Raw genomic sequence first — 22,331 nt, 5'->3', positions numbered from 1 at the left:
TGTCTGTCTGTCTGTCTGTCTGTCTGTCTGTCTGCCTGCCTGCCAGTCTGTCTGCCTGTCTGTCTGTCTGTATGTATGTCTGTGTATGTGTGTATGTCTGTGTCTGTGTCTGTGTCTGTGTCTGTGTCTGTGTCTGTGTCTGTGTTTGTGTCTGTTTTCAGTTTGTCTCTATGTCTGTCTGATTGTCTGTGTCTGTGTGTCTGTGTGTCTCTGTGTCTCTGTGTGTGTGTGTCGGTGTCGGTCAGTGTCCGTCAGTGGTTCTGTTTGTGTGTCTGTCAGTGTCTGAAGGGAGACAAAGAGGGGTATAAGATGTATTAAAGATGTGATTAACGTTGTGGTTATGTTGTACTGTATGTGATACAAACATATGACAACAGACTTCCCAACATTACATTTCAATGAATGTTTAAGAGCTCGTTCCAGTAGTCTGGTCCTCACTTGGTCGATTAAGATATATTAAGGCTATGACATGTTAAGGAATTAGTCAGGATGTCTTCATTTAGCACAACAGGCTTTGACAGAGCATCAGTAACACTGCCTGTGCTGCACAATATCAGTCATGTTATTTCTCAGAAATTATTCCATATTTAACTCTTTTTGTATTTGTTTCCGAAGTGTTTATTCCTCTTGCAGTTTCGATTTTGATGATGATGAAAAAAGATATTGCATCAAATCATGAAAAGATCACAGAGAGTCTCTCCACGCTAAAATGATAACCATGTGTGTTTTGCAAAGACCTTCTACCATAGACGACTTCTACTACATCACAAATGACCACTTGGAAAGTAGGATAAGTTACAGGAAGCACTGTACCACCATCTGCTGGCCGGAATGTACAACTTAAATTAGTGATTCGTTTTCATGAGTCATTTGTTCAGCTTATTCAGTCCACATAAGAATGTTCAAACCTCAGGCTTGATAAACATAATTATACTTTGTTTGCTTTACTCAAGCAAACTTCAGTTTAAAGAGGCTCATTTGATATTGATTGATGACTCCAATTAAATTCCAGATTTCCTTTTTGTAATGTTGTTGTCATAACATAATCTTGTTCTCATTAATACAATTGTCTCATAATAAGCCACACAACATACGTATCTTCATTGCTTTCCTCTATGAATATCAGCACATTTCTCCATTCACTGACACGATGATAAGTGAGACCGGCTTCTTCCAAATAGTTGTGATGGCAGGTCAAGTGCAAACCTCCCCAAATGAATTAATTAGGTTTGATTTCATCCTCTGCTCCGGATGCCATTACTCCACTACAGAGAACATCATCAGCTACTATGTAAGGCCGGTGTTTCATAATATAGTTTGCATCAGTGTCTTTCTTCTCTCTCCAAAGAAGGTTCAGACAACATGAGTGGATCTGTTTACTCCACAGCAAAGTGAAACAAAGCAAACCACCGAGTGCAGGGAGAGCTCCTGTTTTTCCTCGAGTGCACATCCAGCCTTTGCTGACTTTATTGGCACACTGGGCTTAATTAACTAGCAGTGGAGTGTTTACTGTCAGACAACTGGCTTCATTTTTCTTTTGATGAATGATTGATGCCCCTCAAGGGTGAAGCAGCAAGCTGGTGCCGGCATAGAAAAAGTTCTAACGCAACAGGGAGAAAGATAAAATAAACATCATGAAGCAAACATCTCTGAACAGGATGGGATTAGGTGTATCAGAGTGTGTCAATGAGAACGCCTGCAAGGAGAGACATTTTAATCTTCTCCCAGTGATTAGGTAACATAGCTGATTAAACGCTTTGTGTCCTTATTTTAATTCTCATTTATTAATCAGACCGAGAAGCACTTGAGGATTTGAGGGTTCGACGATAAGTAATGATCTTAAGATCTAAGACATCACACATGGTCACAAGATAAGTCCAGGCAATTGTGAGATGATTCAAAATGTATAAAAACAGTGAACCAACACTTATATACAGTAAATAGAATAAAGTCCAGTTAGTTGCAAAGAGAGACAGACCTCGTAAGTTGCCTGCATGCCCGTGTCTAGGGAATATTACATCCATATCCATATATAATATAATTTTCTGACTATCTTTTAATTTGAGATTTTTAAGAGTGTAGAATACTTCAGTTTGAATACTTCAAACATATTCTGCGAATCAGTCTAAATATGAGAGACTCTCAGACATATTCAACCAACTGCAAGAGTAACAAGTTAAGTGTCACATGCCAACAAAAACTGGAACCACGGATCAAAAGAGAGGTCTTCTCCATTTACTGTTTAGTAATGTCAATACAAAGTGTTCTAGACTATCTGGATCTGCAGGTCTAACCATGTCACAGCAAGTCAAGGCAAATAGAAATGCACTGACTGGACAAAATCAGCTTATCATCATACATGCAGGTTCAATATCTTTGCACTACAGTTGCTCAGAGGCTCAATAAAAGCTCACGAGTCCTCGCTAATGTATCAGTGTCTTCATTATTTTCATCGTCCTGTAAGCAGAGGTTAATGTTGCTCTTATCTTGCACAGTGGGCGGCACGGTGTAACCTGAGCCTCACCGCCCCTATCTCACCCAGTAGTCACTTACTGGCAGATGGAGGAGGTGACTCATCTCAACACGTCAACATGAACGGTGCTGTGGGTATCAGATACTCCACACAATGCCCAGAACATCTTGTGAAACTGTTCCACCCCTCCCCTTCAATTCGACTGTAAATAGAAGCCTGAGGGGGACAAAAATTAGGTCATGAAATAAAGTGCAGACTGAACCAAGTGAACACAGAGTGTAAAAACTCTATAAACTGTGCCCTGAGAGGAGTTGAACCAGATTGGCCTGTCCTCCTAATGGTGGTGCTACAGGAAAGGTCAGGCGATCACTAGGAACATCAGGATTCTCTTGGGGCACATAAATATTCACTGAACAATCAATGGAATTTTCCATTAGTATTTTTTAAAGGTCAGGTCGTCACCAAAATAATTATCTTCTGGGGATTATTAATATCTGTCAAATTCATGCAAATAAGACGAGCACTGGTGAAGACATCTTGCTCTTTGCACAGAACTAGTTTAATCTTTTATACCCAGTAAAGTCAAAATGCTACATTCAAGCTGGTTCACACCATTTGGGCTTTGACTGAAGGATAGTCCAATAATATACTTGATCCTCCTCTTGTTGCATCCATGAGGTAAAATACTGAATCCCTTCTGGCTCCTGGGTCAATAAATTGTACTTGTAGATTTACAATTCAATCAGTTTTGTTCTGATTTGTCGGGGTGTCTTAAAAGAAAGAGAAAACAATGGATCGTTTTTTTATAGGCAGTTTTTATGGGGAAAATCACAATAGAACAATAAATGAGATGTCATATATAAATATATATATATATATATATATTAGTATTGGCCTAAAACTCACATTCTTCTGAGGGTTTTCTGGAAAAAAAGGAAGGCAGCGATACATAAGTTAAAGAGAAAGCCCTACAGAATAAATCAAACATACCCAAATAGCCTCACTTAATTTGACTTTAAACATGAAAAACAAATATTACTAATGAGTCAAATTTGTATTTTTTAAATTGAATACCACTGTTTCCAAATGTAAGAAATGTGAGTGCAGAGTGCCTGACAAAAGCATACCTCTACTGGGTAGTCTGGACATGTGCTGTTATACAAGGTTACTTCTTCATAGCCATGAAAATTGGTAGCCCTGGAAGTCCGGAGTCAGGAAGAGGCAGCAAGATGTGCAAAGGCTCATCTCCAGCTACCCTCAGGCACATCCTTACTGGTTTTAAATAAAGTCTCCCTCAAGGTAGGTATACATGAAGAAACCACCAGGTACTCAAACACCTTGCAGCAACAAATTAAACAAAGAGAACTGTTTCCAATGCCTTGCTTGGATCAGGAGGAAAGTTCCCAACGGGGCCACAGGATGCTCGGGAAAGGCACCCAGATCAGCTCAACCTGTGGTGTGAGGTTAGAAGAGTGGTCTTGTGATCTTAAGGCCGATATGTCCCTAGCATCCGCTGGTGGTCACTAGCATCTGCTAACATCAACTGGTTGTAGGCAATAATTAGTGTGGTAGAACACACAGTGTTTAGTTAAAAAAGGCAAATAGGTAATGATGCCTGATCTACTGAGCGGGCCACATGGCTTTCATAGTGCTGCCATACAAGCCAGCAGCCAGTCAGATTTACCTTTATCCTCTAGTGCACTCTCAAGCTCTGCCTGCATCATTGATCACAAGGCCAAAACACTTGATGGTGCACAACTGAAGTCATGTCCCTAACATCCGGGTGGTGGCCGCTAACACCTGCTGACATCTCCTGGTAGTTGGTAACTTGATTTGTGAAGAAGACCTTCAAATGTAGTTTCACCATCTTGTCCTATATTCATAAAAGATTGATTGAAAATGATTTTTTCATTATTTTGGGGATATTTTTAGACACTGATCAACTAGAAGTAAACTGTGTATGGATGGTTTCAATAGATCGTGCTTTCAGTATTACGGTGCTCCCACGTTGCAATGATAGTTCCCTGCCAGAGGTGATTTCTAGACACAAAGAAAAAAAATGTGATAAAATACAACTGTAAAACACATGAGCTAAATATAAACTAAAACAATCACGAACAAAATGTGGGCCAATTTTCTAATCATTGGTCCAATCATGCCCCCTCCCCCCTCCGCGCAGCCTCGGGGGAAAGTGTTTCCGGCCCTGCGTGTTTTTGGAAACCACAGCGAGGGCTTTAAAAACAGGATAAACTCAGGTGAACTCAGGTTCACGTGCTGCGATCACGTCTCATGTCTGAATTGCGAAATTGTCGGTGCTTATAATTTTTCTTTCTGTGGAACCGCCGGTCGTGACATCAGTGGGGAGGGATGATGACGTATGAGCCGGCCGCCGTACAAAGGGCAGCTGCACGTGACGTAGCGGGCCAGTGTCTGTTCTCTCTGGAGCCGCTGCCACATCTGATCCGTCGTGTCGCTGCTCCGTTGAAACAAAAAAACCTTTCAGGGTTAAACACGACATTTTCCGCTCTCTCCGTTTCCCACCCTATCTGTATTTATTTATTTCTCTTGGGTTGCCAAGACATCAACTAAGCTGTCGTCCCCTTTGTAAAGGTGAGTAGCTATTTCTCCCTGTTTTTTTGTGTGTTTTTTTTCCCCGGTGCCCGGCTAACGTTAGCTAACCGACCTGTCTGCGTGGATTTTCCGTTCAGGTCAACTGTCATGTACCAATCGACACGACAAGCAGCTGAGATTACGATGTATCGTCGCCTGGTTTTGTTTGTGTAAATAAACTGAACCTGTATTTGGTTCCCGTTCGTCGAAACGTTGTGCGGTTTCTGAGAATTGTTTACGGCTAGTTAGCATTAGCTTACCGGTGGCCTACTTAGCAGCCTCATCCATAGACGTCGCAGCGAGGACTTCCGGTGTTTGAACAAAGACCTCATAAAATCAGCTGTTTGTTGGCCTCGATATTCCAAAGACTCCTATTTACATCTGAATCCACTTAGATTCGTGTGAATTACATGAATAAATACGAACATTTAGTGTTTTTAGAAAAACCGTTTTTTTTACCAGATTTTAACGATGGTTTTTACATGTTTTCTAAATTGCCGTTATCGTCGAGTGAGATTGAAACGTATGGTTTTTGAGTTAACCGAACTGATTGCGTACGGTTAATTAACTCAAATCGCAAACCGGATTACAATGTCCCCGACGTCGGATCTGGATAAATCCAGCGCACATGTAATCCAGGTCCTATGTCGAAATCGGTTTCTCTCCCTCGGGTCGTTTCCGGAGTTTCCTTTTCGTCGGTGCCCTCAACGACCGGGGATCCGTGTAGGTGGGGTCGTTAATGCGAGTTAAATCAGGTCACCGTTAGGTTATGTGAGGAGGAGGAGGAGTTGTGCGTTAAATCCGAGGTTAGGAAACACGTCGACGCAGATCGTCCACCGCGGTGTGCTAAGCTAGCCCTGTTTCACTTCCACGTGCAGGCCCTCAAGTGCTGATCGTTCCGATCAAATCAGCACGGCTGTAATTGAAGATAAAACCATTTTAAAATGTATTCGTCGTCATTGTCGCATGTTTGTCCGATGCCGATGACATCAGGGTATCTACGGGCCTTCACGCCTGCAAAAGCCTCGCTTTCACTGTCCCGATTAAAGATGGCTTCACCTCCTAAAGCTCATTCACATGTCCTTCACGTGTTTTATTGTAAAATCATGCCTTGGTTAATGTTTCGTATATAGCACATTTCAGTTTTTATCTACCTGGTATCTGTATCATTACATTCATGTGGACCTTAATTACATTAGGTATTTTTTTTTAAAGGGTCAACCCATCTTTCCGTGCATTTGATGGTGAGCATTTATTATTGTATGTTCCTTAGAGGAATTGACAATAATTAAATTAATGCACTTTGGGACTAATTGTAGGCTTTCACATATTTATTATTATGATTGACACAGATATTAGGTAACATGTATGTAGAGTTGAGATGTCATCGGTAGGGTTTAACTACCTTAAGTTAATGCTTTATTAAATCAAATTTCTGTGTGTCTCTTTCCAGAAACCCTTTTCCCACCCCAAATCTAGGAATTTATTCTTTTCAGATATTCTTTGTCAAGCCGCCAAAGTGGAGAGTGTCGTTGCAGCAGGGGGTCCTTCTCGTTTCAGGTATTGCACTTAATTAGACTGGGTGAACTTCCTATTTACAGACAGTCCTCTCAAATAGCTCACTTAATAACTTGGGCTCACATTTTCATATGAGTTAAAACAGTTTTCCTTTCTTTTTTCTTTTTATTGATTTATTCTTTTGGTATCGCAGTGTAGGGGGAGAAGGTGGGGGTGCAACTGAGCACTATCCCAAGACTGTCGGCAACAGGTGACTTTCCAAATTTTCCTTTCACTTGGAACACTTGGTCACTAATCTTTGTCAGATATTAAATCCTTAAGCCTCTTCACTGGCCTTCAATTGCCTTCTCACGTTAATTTATTTCGTCACATCGGGGGAAAGTGGGTTTTTACTGTCTGAATACACTGTATGACTCTACACTCTGATGCTAGTCTCATGTTATTAGATGACACTTCATTTGGACAATTCATTTTTTTGATTAACCTTCCACTTATACTGGCTCAGTTGGTATGTAGCACTGACATAATTGGAACAATAAGCAACTATTTTGACAATCGGGTAAAGTTGTTTTAATCAAAATACCATGTCGGCTTCCTCTTATCACTTCTAATACTTAAATGAAAAGGTTAACTTTTATGCCAAAAAGAACTAAACTATTTGAAGGCATTGACTTGATCACTGGAAATTTGAAACAGAAGAGCAACTGATGTCAGATGCTGGAAATTTGATGAGTCCCTGAAAAACTTGCCATTTCTCCCATTGTCACTAACTAAACTACCTCAAAAGCTACTTGATAAATTTGTTATTCATCAGTGGGATTTTTACGACATTGCAGTGTAGCTTGTACACCAAATATCAGGGCTAGCTATTTGATAAGTTTGCTTTTCCTGATTAAAAAATATTTCTCTTGTAACGTTTGCTTTGTTTGTTGATTTATAGCGAGTTCCTGGGGAAAACCCCAGGTGCTGGCGTTCAGAGATGGGTCCCTTCTCGAAACACTAGACGAGAGGTAATCTCCTCAAACAACAAAGGACTAAATGATGTAATCTTTAGGAAAGTGAGAGGGTAAGTTCATTTAAATCCATATTCGATACAAGTCTTGCAGATTATAATTTCAGGAATGATTGTCCCATCTGACCAAAAAAAGGGCATTTTAAGCTTGGCATTTTTTTAACCATTCTTTTTTTCCCTCTGCATTTCAGCATATTGAATAAGCTTACTCCTGAGAAGTTTGACAAACTATGCCTGGAGCTCCTCAATGTGGGTGTAGATGCAAAGTTTGTCTTGAAAGGAATCATCTTGTTGGTGAGTTCTTATAGCTTGCTCATCTATTAATCTTTAAGCCTTTGACATGAACCTTCCAATAAGTCATATTCTCTTTTCAGATTGTTGACAAAGCCCTTGAGGAGCCCAAGTACAGCCAGTTGTATGCTCAACTATGTCTACGCTTATCCGAGGATGCACCAAACTTTGAAGAACCAACAGAAACAGAAAATCCAGCAACACAAAAGCAGAATACTGTGAGTTTTTTTTAGAATGAGTTTATTGGTATGGCACAGCGTCTAGACGTGTAAACCTGAACATTTTCTGTTTTACAGACCTTCCGAAGACTTCTGATCTCCAAGCTTCAAGATGAGTTCGAGAACCGTGCTAGAAATGTCGAAGGTAGCTCAATTGAATTTAATAAATGTCAGATTAAAAAATTGCAAACATGGCCATGTCTTTGATGGATTATTTTTTCTTTTTCTGTAGTCTTTGAAAAACACGATGGCCCACTCACTTCTGAGGAGGAGGAGCAGCGTGCTATTGCCAAGCATAAGATGCTTGGCAATATCAAATTCATCGGTGAACTTGGCAAACTCAACCTTATCCACGAATCGATTCTACACAAGTGCATCAAAACAGTAAGTTCATTCAAAATCATGAAAATGTTACTCGACAGGTCATGAACGTATTGGTATTAAGGTTGTGCGGAACAAAAGTAAAACAGTCTAATCAAATGTTAATTTCTCTTTAAGCTGTTGGAAAAGAAGAAGACAGTCCAGCTTAAGGATATGGGCGAAGATTTGGAATGCCTCTGTCAGATAATGAAAACAGTGGGACCTAAACTTGATCACGACAAGGCTAGGGTGAGCACCCGAAAAGCAATCTGAAAAATGGTTTAATATCCCTTTGTTCGACTAATAACCCAAAAAATCTCCCTCCAGTCTTTGATAGATCAGTACTTTAGCCGCATGAAATCCTTAACTAACAACAAGGAACTTCCGGCGAGGATTCGTTTCCTGCTGCAGAACATGGTGGACCTGCGAGCCAATAATTGGGTCCCACGTAAGGCCCATATTGACAACGGACCAAAGACGATCAACCAAGTTCGTCAGGAGGCAGCAAAGGTTAGTCTACCAGTTTTTTTTTTGTTTTTTTTTTTTTCAGCACAATGGGATTTAGGATCAGCATTAAAGTAGTCCTCTTTCTGCAGTCTGCATGTAGTCATAGGTTCTGTTTTCTTTACAGGATTTGGGCGTTTTCATTCCACATTCACATGATGGAATGAGGAATGAGTTCTTCATGGACAATTCTTCCTTTATGCCAAGGATGAAGTATGATCGGGAAGGTGTCGGTGGACTGGCTGATATGTTTGGTCAAATGCCAGGTATGTCAGATTATTCCACCTTGAACCAAAAGATAAGTTCAATTATTGAGGAGTTGGTCCTAACCGTGTTTTCACTTCCAATTGTTTTTGGTAGGAATTACCATTGGGACAGGTCCAGGAGTCATTCAGGACCACTACTCTCCTACCATGGGACGTCACCGCACAAACCCACTCTACAACGGCCACATCGGAAATGGAAACGGTTCACACCAGCCTCAGTTTGAAGCAGGAAACAAACAGTTCATAAAACCAAACCAGGTACATGCAACATTGTCAATGTTCTGTGTTTGTTACCCAGTGAATCTACACATTGCTAACGCTCATGTGTTGAACTCTCACAGGGGCAGGGTTCACCGGTCTTCAACCACAAGCAGAATCACGCGGGGCAGATGCAGTCTAAGGAAATGTCTTCACGATTCGTCAAGAAAGGAAAACTCAATGCTGATGAGGTACTAGATCTTCTGTTTTGGCAAATTATTTTTCAGTCCTAAATTTTGGCTATTTTTAAATGTGTCTATAGATGTGCAGCAATATTCTAACGTGCCATTGTGATAAACCTTGTCTTTCTCCCTCCAGATCAGTCTGAGGCCAGCACAGTCCTTCATCTTGAGCAAAAAACAACCGCCGAAGATGCTGCCACACATGACCATGATCCCCCAAAGTACCCAAGGTTCCCCGCTCGGACAGGTAACATTTTTACTCTATACGCATGTCATTTCATTTCAACTGATTAGGCACATGAAGGCTCTGGGAAACATGCACTCATTTGGCTTTCTTTGTGTAGTCTCCACAGCTTGGCTTGAAGACCAATCCTCTTCCGATTCAAGAAAAACCCGTAAAGTCCATCAAAAAAGCGCCTCCGACGAAGGAAGAGTTGAACAAACTGACGGTACGCTCCTCACAGCTCACTCTTCACTTGCGTCCTGGACAATGAACTGAGCACATTAGAAGTTTCCTAGCACAATAAACTATATGGTTCCTTTTGAATTTCAGGAGACACTGATGACTGACTACCTGAACAACAAGAACATCGAAGAGGCAGTGAATGCAGTGAGGGAGATGAAAGCTCCCAAGTATTTTTTGTCTGAGATGCTGAATAAAATCGTGGTTCAGTCTCTTGACCGGTCAGATGAGGATAAAGAACAAGCCAGCGCCCTGATTCACGCACTCTGCACAGAGGGCCTCGTCGCTGGTGAAAACCTGATGCAGGTCAGTGTTGATGGTTTTTTGCAAATCTATTCACTTGTCGCTGTCTGGGTTAATCTGTACTGTAATATTGTTTTATTTAACAGGCGGTTCTGAGTGTCCTGGACCAGTGCCCCAAGATCGAGGAAGAAGTCCCACTGGTGAAGTCTTACCTGGCCCAGTTTGCAGCGCATGCCATCGTCGCTGATTTGGTCAGCCTTGCAGATTTGGCCCATCACCTGGAGAACGGTGCACACTTTCCCCTCTTCCTGCTCTGTCTGCAGCAAATGGTCAAACTAAAGGACCGTGACTGGCTGACTGACATGTTCCAGCTGAGCAAAGTCAACATGCAGAAGATGCTACCCGGTGCGTCCAAATATCAGTTTGACTCTTTTGTATTGAGAAATTTAGTTTTAATGGTGGATACACTTATTGATGAGTCAACTCGTGTTTATTCTATGCTTCTGTAGAATGTGACCAAAACAAGGACCGAATGCTTGAGATTCTGGAGGGAAAAGGTCTCAGCTTTTTGTTCCCTCTGATGAAACTGGAAAAGGAGCTGCTGAAACAGATTCAAGTGGATCCCTCCGCACAGTCCATCTACAAGTGGATCAAGGACAACATTTCCGCTAAACTCCACACAGACAAAGGCTTTGTCAACATCCTTATGACCAGGTACAGCAGCATTGAAATCAGTGTTAGCTAGTCTTGACACCAAACAGTACATTTTGCCCCTGGAGTATTACAGTTTATTAATTGTCCTCTTGTGTCCCAGCTTCTTGCAGTACATTGCTTATGAGACCAACCCTGATGACGATGAAGAGCAGTTTGCTTCACCAAGCAAGGAACAGCAGGACGAGGAGAAGCAGCTGCTGCTCTCTTTCAAGCCGGTGATGCAGAAGTTCCTGCACGATCACATCGAACTCCAAGTGGGGGCTCTGTACGCCCTGCAGGTCCACTGCAACACCAAAGGGTTCCCCAAAGGTACGTCCACTTGTATTTCCCAGTTCAGCTACCATTTGTGTAGACGCTTTCACAAGCCTAATGATTCTCTCCTTTTTTTTTTTAGGCATGTTGCTGCGCTACTTTGTGAACTTTTATGACATGGAAATAATTGAAGAGGAAGCCTTCCTTTCATGGAAAGAAGACGTCACCCAAGAGTACCCAGGGAAGGGGAAAGCATTATTTCAGGTAAATTTCTAATAACTGTTTCCAGCAATAACTCTAGTATTCTGGCTTTAATATCAGTTTTTTTAAAGTGTGCGTGTACCTGTACTCGCTGTCAAAAGCTTCTACCTAGAAATCATCCGTGTGTTGGTCTTTCATATAAATAACTGGGCTAATGGAAATATTGTGTTGCAGGTGAACCAGTGGCTGACCTGGCTGGAAACTGCAGAAGAGGAAGAGTCGGAGGATGAAGATTATTAAGGAACAGGCCAAAGCCATGTGTTATCAGGATGCAATGATTTTCTTTTCTTTTTTTTACTTTTTGTAATAGTTTGTTATGTGCTCTTCCCCCTCCCGCCCCAACTCCTGCCCCCTCCCACCCAAACTCCTTCCCCCTCCTTTATATTTTTCAACCACTGTTACAGTTCATTACACTATGAAATGCTTTGTCAGATCAAGCCAGCATCACCATCTTTATCATATTTATGCTTTACATTCTAATTTCCCTTATTGGATGTCCTACAGCTGATGTTTTATACATTTCAGTCATCTTGGGTTGGTTTCTTTTACAGTAGGCGGTATTTTGCAGAAAACGTATCGACGCGAAACCTGACCCATTTTATCAGGAGTCACTAAGTGCTGCCGAAACTGTTTACAAAAGAGAAAAGGCTCTAAAGTACTGCAAAGAGACCTTCCTCAGTGTTTTATCAGCATTTGTTAATCAGTTTTTAGATGCACTTTGCTCAACATCTTGAGTCGTTGCAATAGTAAAATACTTTCCCCTGATTTATTCAATCGATCAGAATCCTTTTCCTGTACTTGAAATCAGACCATTTTGTCTCAAATCAAAATCTTAAGTAATGATGACTGCAACAACAATGGCCTGTTTTCATTTGCAGTGATTTCAGTAACCCACATTAAGCTTAACGAATTAAGAGCTTTTTTATGTATGAAACTTTTGTGCTGTTAGGAATGAATCTGTGTGGCCTTCACTTTTTTAATTTATCAATTAATATGGATATACCTCTAACGTATCTCAGACTATACTTGAACGTCTCTGTTTCCGGACTGGGGCAGCCAAAGCTTAGTTTCCTGTGCTAGATGTTCACCACCACCACCATGCGTGGAAATTTTAAGTCCGTTTGCCATATTTGTCGAGTTTTTAAATGGTCTTTTTATCTTCACAGAATTACAGAGAATGTACTGTATGTGTAAACTTAAACGGTTTTGGAGTTCTACCGGGATTTTAAGTGTGACATGTTTAGTGTACAATTACGGATCAAGGTTGAAATAAAGTTAACAGTTAATTTTGTTGTCCTGAAGATTTCTTTTTTGATGGGTTGAGTTTTTAACTGGCCTGTCTGGAAAATGTGGGTTAAATCCTTGACAAACTAAATAGCTGACTACATTAGTTTGTGAAATCTGAGATTGAATAGGAGTTGACTTCCATACAAGCTTAATGTTTTTTTTTGATTAAAAGGAGCTCATTGTTCACATTTATTAAGTCAGGTTAAGTAGGCTTGCTTTTAAATGGAAAGACTAGGTGTAAATGCAGAATATGGATGTGAACATTTAAATGTTACATCATGACCTGAAGATATTTGTCCACTATTTGAAAATTAAAGGCAGATGTTTGGAGAAGCTTTATAAGAAAAAGCCTCCTGTTAGTCTTTAAGAATGAACGGGGGGAAAGTGCCAAACTTCCATGCTAAACAAATCTAAATGGAAGCCAATTACACAAACTACAATGGCACTCATGAGTAACTATGCTATGGTTAAATAATCAAGCTGCACTAAAGGCCAGTCATAGATGTCATTTGCCGAAATGTGCTAATGTTTTTCATAAAACTTATTTTTTGGGGAAACCCTATCATATGCTAATGTGTCCATTAGCCTACATCCTGTCCTTCCAAACCAGTTCCATTGAAATCACTTCAGCATTTTTTTCCATAAACCCACTAACAACCTGATAAAAGCATAAATGAATAACCTTCATGGAGGTAATCGTTTCAGAATAAATGTCTGATTTACAAGACAAGATTGAATTGCTCTGAAAAAAAAAGTGGCTCATGGTTTGTCCGATGCTGAAGTGGCTATTATATCGTCTCCAGATTATTCAGAGACATTTCACCAAGCTTATGGATGGTAACAGAGAATGATAAAACATCAAGCAGAAAATCACTTAGGAAGTTGTATTTATCTATTGAGTTGATGCTGGAATGATGCAGAAGAAGAAAAACAACCTGCCACAATTCTTTGTTCTCTTTTTATTTCACATTTTGTTGGTGTATCTTCCCATTTTCAGCCAGTGTCATGTCTGACTATCTGAGATATAAAATAGATGTTTACACCTTTTAGTTGGTTTCAAATAATTTGTTTCTGTTTAACAAAACTCAGAATTTGTGAAAAGACATTTACAGTGGACGTGAGAATTAAATGGCCAAAAGGCCGGGGGGGGCGATCCTACACTTTTCTAGGCTAATCCCATGAAATACCAACAGAAATCCCTGCTTATAAAAAGAAATAAAATTGCAGATGTGGACAGTTTTACATGGAACAATTCCTGAACAGGGATTTAAAGATTTAGTCGCTGTCGTCATTGTTGGAGCCTTCAGGTTCGGAGGCGTTGTCAGAGCGACGAGGGGAGCCCTCGTTGTCTGATCCCACCTCAGATCCTCGGTCTGACGCCGCAACGGGTGAACCTGGCCGGGAGTCATTGTCTGATCCCGACCGACTCCTCTTGCTCTCGTTGTCGGACTGCTCCGAGTCGGACTGGCGCTGCACCCTCCTCTTCTTCACTGGGCGGTCGCTGCCAGAGTCGTCATCCCCCGAGCCCGCAGAGCGCCGAGGGCTGCCAGCCTCGCTGCCGGATTGGTTCCTACCTCCATCCGATTGGTTCCTACCTCCATCCGAGTCACTTTCGGAAGCGATTCGCTTCTTGTGGCCTCCTTCGTCATCAGATCCTGAACCACTGTCTCTTTGTTGTCTGTCAGAGAAATTGCACCTTTCAATAGACAGTTCGCAGCACATGTTTGTTTGTGTGTTTGACTGTGAGCACAATGTTTTTTTTTACCTTTCTTCAGCTATTTTCAGTCCATCCTCATCTGAAGAGGATTCAGAAGAGGAGATTATAGCCTTAGACTTGATCTTTCCTTTGAGAGACGGTGGCAAACGCTCAGGCTGGCTCTGAAAACCAGAAATAATGGATGTTAGAAAACATGTTTTTAAATGACTTCATATTGATTACAGAGCTCGATAAAGAAAGATCAATAAGAACCTTTTCTATCCTCTTGCGTTCTTTGGGTTTACGCTGCTTCTTGGGTCGAGATGATCCTTCCTCATCATCACTAGCAGCTCTGCAACACAAGACAACGTGATCTTAGCATCTACGCTCTTGCACTGCGGTCAAAATAAACCACATTGTCATTAACTACAGCAGACTCACTTCCTCCTCCTCTTCTTCTTCTCTCCATCCTGACCCTCCTCCTGCTCGCTGCCGCTTCCACCTCTTCTCTTCTTCTTCTTTTTCATTGGCAGGTCCTCATCTGAGTCATCGTTGACAAACTCATCAATGTCACCTTTTTTACGCTGAGAGATGAAAAGAAGTTAAAAAAATGGCGAAATCTGTATATTTGAGGGTCTGATGATGAGTTTGCTATCAGAGTTAACACTCACACGTCCACCACCCCCCTTCTTCTTTTCTTTGGCCATTTCCTTCGACCCCTCTGCAAAGCTGAGCAGGCCCTTGGTTTTCTCCACGTACAAAGCTCTCTGCTCCAGGAGCTTCTTCTGTCCCTCGGCCGCTCGGTTCCGTTTGTCCTCCTAACCAGTTTTGAAAGTGACAAACCAACCAATCAATAAGAAGCACAGAACTTTAAAACATGCTTAACTTGAAACCTACTCATGGTGAGCTATGTTTTTTTTTTTTTTGTTGTTTTTTTTTTTAAATGGCAGCAGAATAATTACCTGTTCTTTCTTCATCTGCTGGCGCAGATGGTCCCTCTCCTGCTCCTGTTTGGCCCGAAGCTCCTTCTCCTCCTCATCCTGCTTTCTGGCCCTGGCCACGTGGTACTGAGCCTGACTCAGCAGGTCAGAGCACTGCCTACAATCCCACAACACACGTACCCCCAGTGATATTATAACACACACTTAATGAACAAAGCTCCAGCACAAGCCCATTGTAAAATACTGTAATGTAAACGTAGAAATAGGTGAAGATATTGATTTACTATCACTATCTGCTGATGTTTACATTTAAATTATAATGGCATTGAAAGCACAAAATACATCCAGCATGTGAGGATACATTTATACTGACCTAGCCTCAGATGCAGCAAGAGCGAGGTCAAACCTCATCTTGTCTCCGGCTTTGCTGAGGTAGCTGAAATACCTGTGGGAGGAGGAGGAGGAGGAGGAGGAGGAGGAGGAGGAGGAGGAGGAGGAGGAGGAGGAGGAGGAGGAGGAGGAGGAGGAGGAGGAGGAGGAGGAGGAGGAGGGAGAAGGGAGAAGGTGAGGATAAAGGAGATTAGGCAGAGAACCACCAGGGGCATCAGTAATCTCTATCAGGTCTAATGTCAGTACCTGTGAGCCAGCTCCAGCTCTTTGACAGCGCTGAGCACAGCCTTCAGGTTGCTCTTCTCATCTTTCAGCACCAGAGTGGCCAGTCTCTGAAGCACCAGGGCCACATTGAACATCAGCACCGTGTCGCTGGGCGCCACGTGACGAGCCTGGAGGGAAACGCGACAAAACCGAGAACATTAGACTCGCCTCAACTGTAACATAAAATCTGATTATTTCACTTTTGCCCCTTCATGTTACCTTCAGGAGCATCTGCTTGCACTCGTGGAGTTTTCCACATTTGAAGAGCGCCCTTGCCAGGTACAGCAGCACCTCAGTGTTCTGATACTTGTAAAATTTCTTCAGGCAGTTCTCATACTGTGGAGAAGGTCAAAGTACTTCACTGTCCAAACACACAAGTCAAGTACTTCCAAAGGCTTGTCACAAATAAGGCCCTTACCATCTGCACGGCGCTGATGTACTGCTTCTGCTCCACGTAGATGTGAGCCAGGTTGAGCCAAACGTCACTGATGTCTGCTGTGGCCTCTCTCACCTGAGCAAACACATCACGGGCCTCTCGGAAGAAGCCTTTGTGAGCAAGAACAGCCCCTGGATAAAACAATGATATGGTTAATGTGTCTGATGTACACAATTTGATCAACACACCAAATATTAAAAAGGAAGTAGTAGAGAAATGCAGACCGATGCCATTGGCAGCATACAGGTTCTTGGAATCGTTGCGCAGGACTTGCTTGTAAATCGCCAGAGCTCGATCCTGGTGTCTCTTTTCCTGTCAAGACAAAAACACAGATACTCCATTTAAGGATCTACTGTTTCCTTCACACACGCTCTGTTTTATCACTGAGACTAAAGCAGAGAGCACCTCTATCAACAACATAAATCCATTACATAGCAGAGAAAGCAAACAGTGGTGCTACATCTCACAGTAAAGATTCAGCCAGTGAAGTAACGGCAACTGTTGTGACAGTGATCTATTTACTACATTGATAATAACAAGATGAGATGTGTCGGGTTGATCCCATCACACGTTCTCTTTGTTGTCACAATGTCCACTGAAAAATACCAAACACCATTCGTCTTTATATAAAACCTCTGATTTAAACAAGAACAAGACGCAGTCAGGTGCCGATGTACGAGAGAATAAAAACTCACTTTAGCATTCAAGACACCAGGTTAAAGTTGGATTAACACCACCTTGAAAATCCATTTTACTCCAACAGCATTCTAAAAAGTGTTGTAACCCTCCACATCTTTAACTGCACTGTCGGCCATTTCTCTCTGCTTCAAACAAGCAGTCTGCACCTTTTCACGGTCCCTGGTCGGCTGGTGCAGCGTCTGCAGCCACACGTTGCCCAGAGCCAGCATGGAGTACGTGTCATTCTGCGTGGACGGCTGCTTCAGGATACGCTCAAACTTCTTCTGGCCCGGCCCCCACTCCTGTTTGGCCAAGTGAAGGTTTCCTATCAGGGACCAAGCGTCCGGGTGATCCTGCACCAAACACAGCCGACATCAGATATTGAGACTTTATCTATGGATGTTTACAATATTCACACACCTGCATTGGAAAAAACCAAGAAAGAGCAGAAGAAGGAGTACCTGGTTAATTTGCAGGGCTTCTTTGAACCAGTCAGAAGCTTCGTAAAAGTTCCCTTTGTCACGAGCCATCGCTCCGAGACGCAAGTAACCTACAAGCCAAAAGATTTGAATGATATTCTAGAACACCGACCTTCATTCGTCATGATCTCACACTTTATACTCCATTGTGTGTCATGCTTACAGTCCACATAGTTAGGATGCTCTCTGAGGATGTTTTTGTAGAGTTTCTCAGCTTCGTGGAATTCACACATGGCCTCATACAGACGGGCCAGATTGTAGGAGGTGGTGACAGAAATGGCGTTGTAGTAATGCTCGTCATGCTCTCCTTCAGCTTTGGCCCGTTCCAGAGATGCCAGGAAATATTTCTGGAGGAGAGAAAACGTGACCCCAACCTTGAAATAGCACTGGTATTGATGCTAACTATACAGCCTTCTAGATGCTTCTGAAGAAACAGTCTATCCAACAACATCCACTGTTTTCAATGCGCTATCAGTTGCTGAATCACAGAGTTAACGTGGTTATTTTATGACATCAGGTTTTTGTATGTTGTTAGCTACCTTGGCCTCTCCCAGGTTGCCCAGTCGGAAGTGAAGAGCTCCCAGGTTGTTGAGGATCTCAGGAGGAACATCGGCCTGCACCTTCTCCTGCAGGATGCGTGTGGCTGTGCCATAAGCCGACAGCGCCCCCTGGATGTCGGTCTGCTCCAGGATCTGAGCTAGCTCGATCCAGGCCTCCACATCATCTGGGTATTGCTCTGTTACCTTCTTCAAGTGACCCTAGAGCAACAAAACAGAGACATCCATGTAAAGACTGTCCCTAAAATGACATTTACAGAGACGTGTGGCAAAAGAGGATACGTACTTTGGCGATGTCTCTCTTCTCCTGATCGTCGGATGTTGCATAGAGAGAGCCCAGGATTTTCATAGTTTCATAGTTGTTGGGGTAGGCCTTCAAAACCTTTTCAAAGCACTGTGCTGCATTTTCTTTGTCTCTTCGGTACACGTACATCTGTCCCAGCCCAAAAAAGGGCAACACAAAGGTGGACGAGGCGAACTGAGTGGCCTGGTAGTAATACTGAAACGCTTGGTCGTAATCCTCCTGAAGAAAAAAGCAGAGATATGAGAAAGGTTAAGTATCGACATAGTAAATTATCGTTGTGCTGGTGAAAGCGTGGGTCTGGATCTTACCTGCACGTGAAACGAGCGAGCTAACTGGTAGCAGCTCTCAGCCTGCATGGCTTCAACTTCCGTGTTATGGAAAGCGTGGAGGGCCAGATGCTGCACTTTACTGTAGTCCTGAAAGGAAGATCGAACCACACAGGCGTGAACACGAGTTAAAAGAAAATGGTTTAAATTAGTGTCAGGATTTCATGTGACAATAAGCGAGTGATTACCTTTTTGAAGAAGAAGTGGTTAGCGAGGTGGTTGAGCACCATGGGGTTGCTGGGGTCGATGGTGTACGCTCGCGACAGCAGCTGCACGCCGTTCTTGATGGAGTCCGACTCCTTGCTGTTGAGCTCTAGCACCGCCAAACCAACGAGAGCTCCCACGCACTTTGAATTGAGCTCCAGGGCTCGACCAAAGGCCAAACGAGCCTTCTCCAGTTTGCTGAGCTTGACGAAACAGTGACCCATCCCCAGCCTCACCTCGGCTGGTCGGACACAAGAGATAAATGATACATGAAGAATCATCGGCAACGCATCACTTTGTATGAGAAATACACAATCAGCTGTAGCAGGTGTGTCTGCTTTGATATCCTTTTTTTTTTAAAGAATTATAGTCCAGAAATATTTAATGTATAGCTGAATCAATGACATTTTTTAACCACAATTGTCAAAAACATACGTTACCAGATGTTTTTACTTCCACATATTAATAAACGAAAGAAGCAGAATTGTTGTCATGTGACTTGTTTACCTGGGCAGCCGGGGTTTGTACGTAGAGCCTTTTTGTAGTATGCCAGTGCTCCCCTGTAATCCTTTTTGTTGAAGGAGATACAAGCCTTACCTGTTGAACAACAATGGTGTGATTATTTCAGTCACTCACGGAGGCCGAGCTCAATCTCTGTCTCTTTGATATTGAACTTGCCGAGCAAAGCAGGGATGTTGTTGGTGGACTGATTGAGGACAAAGTGGAACTGAGCATCGGCCTGGTCCATCTTGTCTCCTTCCAGCAGGCAGAAACAGGCTCTTCCCAGCAAATGGTTCTGGTTGAAACAAGAGTGAGTTACTTAAAATGTAAAAAGTACTGGAGCCAGGGCGGATTAGACATTTTAGCTTACCTGATCATACATGATGATCTTGTCTGCCATAGTGTACAGCAGCGTGGCCTGCGTGATGAGCTCTTTCTTGGCATCTTTGTTTTTCTCTTTACGCGCTTGCTGGACATAGTAAGCTGCCAATGTGTCCAGACAGGTCATCTGGTCTTTCTCATGGTCTCTGTAGTCGAGGTTTCCATCGATACGTGCCGCCTCCAGAAGCTTGACGAAATCTTCTGTTTTGCCCTGCTTGAAGTACTCCAGCTGAAAGAGGACAAACGGGCAGATTTCAACTTTGCTCTACTTAGATCGTGTCTGATGTTTGAATTTATGATGCTTTAGTGTACATTAGAATAAAAGTGTAACAGCAGTCTGAGACAGCTGCACTGACTCACCGCCAAAGCGATCCATATGTGAAGCTGCGTGTGCTCCTGCTTCAGGATGCTGATGACCTCGTCTCCTTCGGGCAGCTGGTCGAAGTCAAGCTCGATAACCTGCGAGGAGAAGTTTTTTAAGTTTAGTTATGAAGCTTCATGTTTGACAAAACACGTGTATCATTAAGTGTTACAAATCGGGGACAGGAAACAGAAAGATGCATGTGAGATTCTATCAAATCCGATTTAAGCATTTAAACTGTTTGACTGTCCTTTTATCATCTCCAGGGTTTATTACACCACAGAAGGTGATGTTGCAAAACAATGCACAACAACATTTTATGGTGTTATTGGATTTCTAGATTAGTTTTCAATCAACAAAATAACGAGTTTGGTAAAGTACTTACTTCACTAAATTAACCCAAACTAACACTCCTGTCCAGGTAATTGATAGATTGCTGGAATTTATTTACCAGAAAACACACACTATCACACTAAGCTGAAACTAATACAACAGTCCTGTGTAACAGTGATATATATGTATTGTATGTTTTAGAGCGTTTCAATCAACTAGGGGATATACATGCTACTGAAATATACTCTGTTGTTTTGGGAGATTTTTTGAATATTCTGCCCACAATGCTAAATCAAGACAGGTGAAGTTAATTTCATAAACCTTTCTTGTTATAAAGCAATACAACGTTTAGGCACTTATAGATATTTAGATTTTTATCCATTTTGGGGTAAAATCGATGAGGCTGATCCAGAGTTTATTATTCAGCATAACAACGACCCCAAACGTAGCCACGGTGATCTTAAGTGACACATGTGGTTATTAATTTAAATGGTGGTCACACCAAATACTGATTTGATTGCTGTACTTTGACGGAAGTTAATTTATCGTTATTTGAATCATATTAAAAGGAGCCTGGCTTTATTTTGAATGTCTTAAACTTTTGCACAAAGCTGAATTTACTGCTGCAAAGAATCACCGTCAGTACAAATCAGCACCTGGAGGTTTCTAGAATGTAAACGTCTTTTAAGACTTCCAATAAACCTGTAACAACGCAGCTGTAACTTACAACACCACAGCTGTGGCATGTTGTTGAATTAAACCGGATATAAGGCTTAACTCTCCACGGAAAACGACCAAAAACAAGTCACGTGTGTGTAAACTCATCAAATGTTTCATTATGCGAGTGAATCTGTCCTTTCTGCTGTTTACGTTTCAGATTGTCTCCATCACACGCCGAGAGCCAATGTTCATTAGCTCATTGTGGCTAGCGTTAGCATTGACGGCTAGCAGCGTTAGCACGGCGAGCTTCAACCCAAACAACAAGTCAAGCGGAGTTTTACCTCGTCCGTGTCCCGCAAAGGGATCTCAATGGAGCCGCGAGACATCCTGACGGTCCGCGAATCCCCCTGGACTTGGATTTACTTCAGGAAATAACACTCTACTGTCCGATTTGTGATGGCAGCTAGTTCATGCTTCCGATGGGAAACAAATAAAGGGAGAGTGCAACCAAAATTGTGTCCGGACAGAATAATGGACATTGTGAGGATGTCGTTCCTACAGGAGATAAAGACACGGTGCTGGTTCTTCACAGCAGTATTAGCACTGTTAAGTTGGTATCAGCTGAAAGTAAAGGTTTGACATTCAATCAAGTATCCCCACTAACTGTGTTTACCTTTACACATTAGCCTTTACTATAACATTGTTAATGTGCAGTAATTTAGGCCAACAAGCAGCACTGTTGGTTGAGGTGCAGGTCACTTTTTCCAAGTCCTGCTTAAATAAGACAGAAACTCATGATCATTTTCCATAGAGAACATTTTCCTTATTGTTTCCTCAACAATTCAGATTTAAAATAATTAAAACTAAAGCACCAATCCTCAAATTTTATGAAACATCAGTTAAACGAT

At 42.1% G+C, this 22,331-nt stretch overlaps 2 protein-coding genes across 3 annotated transcripts; one reads left to right on the top strand and one right to left on the bottom strand.

The window, feature by feature from the left end:
- Window positions 1–4,888: 4,888 nt before the first annotated feature.
- eif4g2a (eukaryotic translation initiation factor 4, gamma 2a) lies at window positions 4,889–12,911 on the top strand. 2 transcript variants are annotated; one of them, XM_062385106.1, is made up of 22 exons: window positions 4,889–5,083; window positions 6,299–6,327; window positions 6,537–6,643; window positions 6,795–6,851; window positions 7,542–7,667; window positions 7,805–7,907; window positions 7,988–8,122; window positions 8,201–8,267; window positions 8,355–8,506; window positions 8,621–8,731; window positions 8,810–8,992; window positions 9,114–9,252; window positions 9,347–9,510; window positions 9,594–9,701; window positions 9,829–9,939; window positions 10,037–10,141; window positions 10,246–10,461; window positions 10,545–10,803; window positions 10,908–11,112; window positions 11,213–11,421; window positions 11,507–11,628; window positions 11,800–12,911. In XM_062385106.1, exons 2-22 carry the CDS (start codon window positions 6,325–6,327, stop codon window positions 11,863–11,865), a joined length of 2,748 nt encoding a protein of 915 aa, XP_062241090.1. In that variant the 5' UTR covers window positions 4,889–5,083; window positions 6,299–6,324; the 3' UTR covers window positions 11,866–12,911. The 2 variants fall into 2 exon arrangements, with proteins under 2 accessions (XP_062241090.1, XP_062241089.1); XM_062385105.1 differs by lacking the exon at window positions 6,795–6,851 and having other exon boundaries at window positions 4,895–5,083.
- A 940-nt stretch (window positions 12,912–13,851) lies between these two features.
- Window positions 13,852–21,912, bottom strand: ctr9 (CTR9 homolog, Paf1/RNA polymerase II complex component). Its single transcript, XM_062385104.1, has 23 exons — window positions 21,765–21,912; window positions 20,430–20,528; window positions 20,059–20,298; window positions 19,866–19,983; window positions 19,695–19,784; window positions 19,172–19,428; window positions 18,966–19,073; window positions 18,640–18,876; window positions 18,336–18,554; window positions 17,960–18,143; window positions 17,779–17,867; window positions 17,485–17,670; window positions 16,864–16,951; window positions 16,622–16,770; window positions 16,423–16,539; window positions 16,186–16,331; window positions 15,923–15,994; window positions 15,571–15,706; window positions 15,280–15,426; window positions 15,050–15,192; window positions 14,882–14,960; window positions 14,678–14,790; window positions 13,852–14,590 (listed from the first exon to the last, which is right to left on the bottom strand). Exons 1-23 carry the CDS (start codon window positions 21,807–21,809, stop codon window positions 14,188–14,190), a joined length of 3,465 nt encoding a protein of 1,154 aa, XP_062241088.1. The 5' UTR covers window positions 21,810–21,912; the 3' UTR covers window positions 13,852–14,187.
- Window positions 21,913–22,331: the final 419 nt, after the last annotated feature.

The sequence above is a fragment of the Platichthys flesus genome, chromosome 1, assembly GCF_949316205.1.
Source record: "Platichthys flesus chromosome 1, fPlaFle2.1, whole genome shotgun sequence".
In the NCBI taxonomy this organism is placed as follows: Eukaryota; Metazoa; Chordata; class Actinopteri; order Pleuronectiformes; family Pleuronectidae; genus Platichthys; species Platichthys flesus.
Note: the sequence above shows the minus strand (reverse complement) of the source record. Positions and strands in the feature narration are given on the sequence as shown.

What these genes read in the sequence shown, in the direction of transcription:
- eif4g2a (XM_062385106.1), top strand. An exon ending in GGGGGTCCTTCTCGTTTCAG is followed by an intron (nt 6,644 to 6,794) that starts GTATTGCACTTA and finishes TTGGTATCGCAG; the next exon opens with TGTAGGGGGAGAAGGTGGGG. An exon ending in CAACACAAAAGCAGAATACT is followed by an intron (nt 8,123 to 8,200) that starts GTGAGTTTTTTT and finishes TCTGTTTTACAG; the next exon opens with ACCTTCCGAAGACTTCTGAT.
- ctr9 (XM_062385104.1), bottom strand. Translation starts at nt 21,809, where the DNA reads ATGTCTCGCGGCTCCATTGAGATCCCTTTGCGGGACACGGACGAG. An exon ending in AAGCCCTGCAAATTAACCAG is followed by an intron (nt 17,671 to 17,778) that starts GTACTCCTTCTT and finishes TGTTTGGTGCAG; the next exon opens with GATCACCCGGACGCTTGGTC. An exon ending in ACATCAGCGCCGTGCAGATG is followed by an intron (nt 16,540 to 16,621) that starts GTAAGGGCCTTA and finishes CCTTCTCCACAG; the next exon opens with TATGAGAACTGCCTGAAGAA.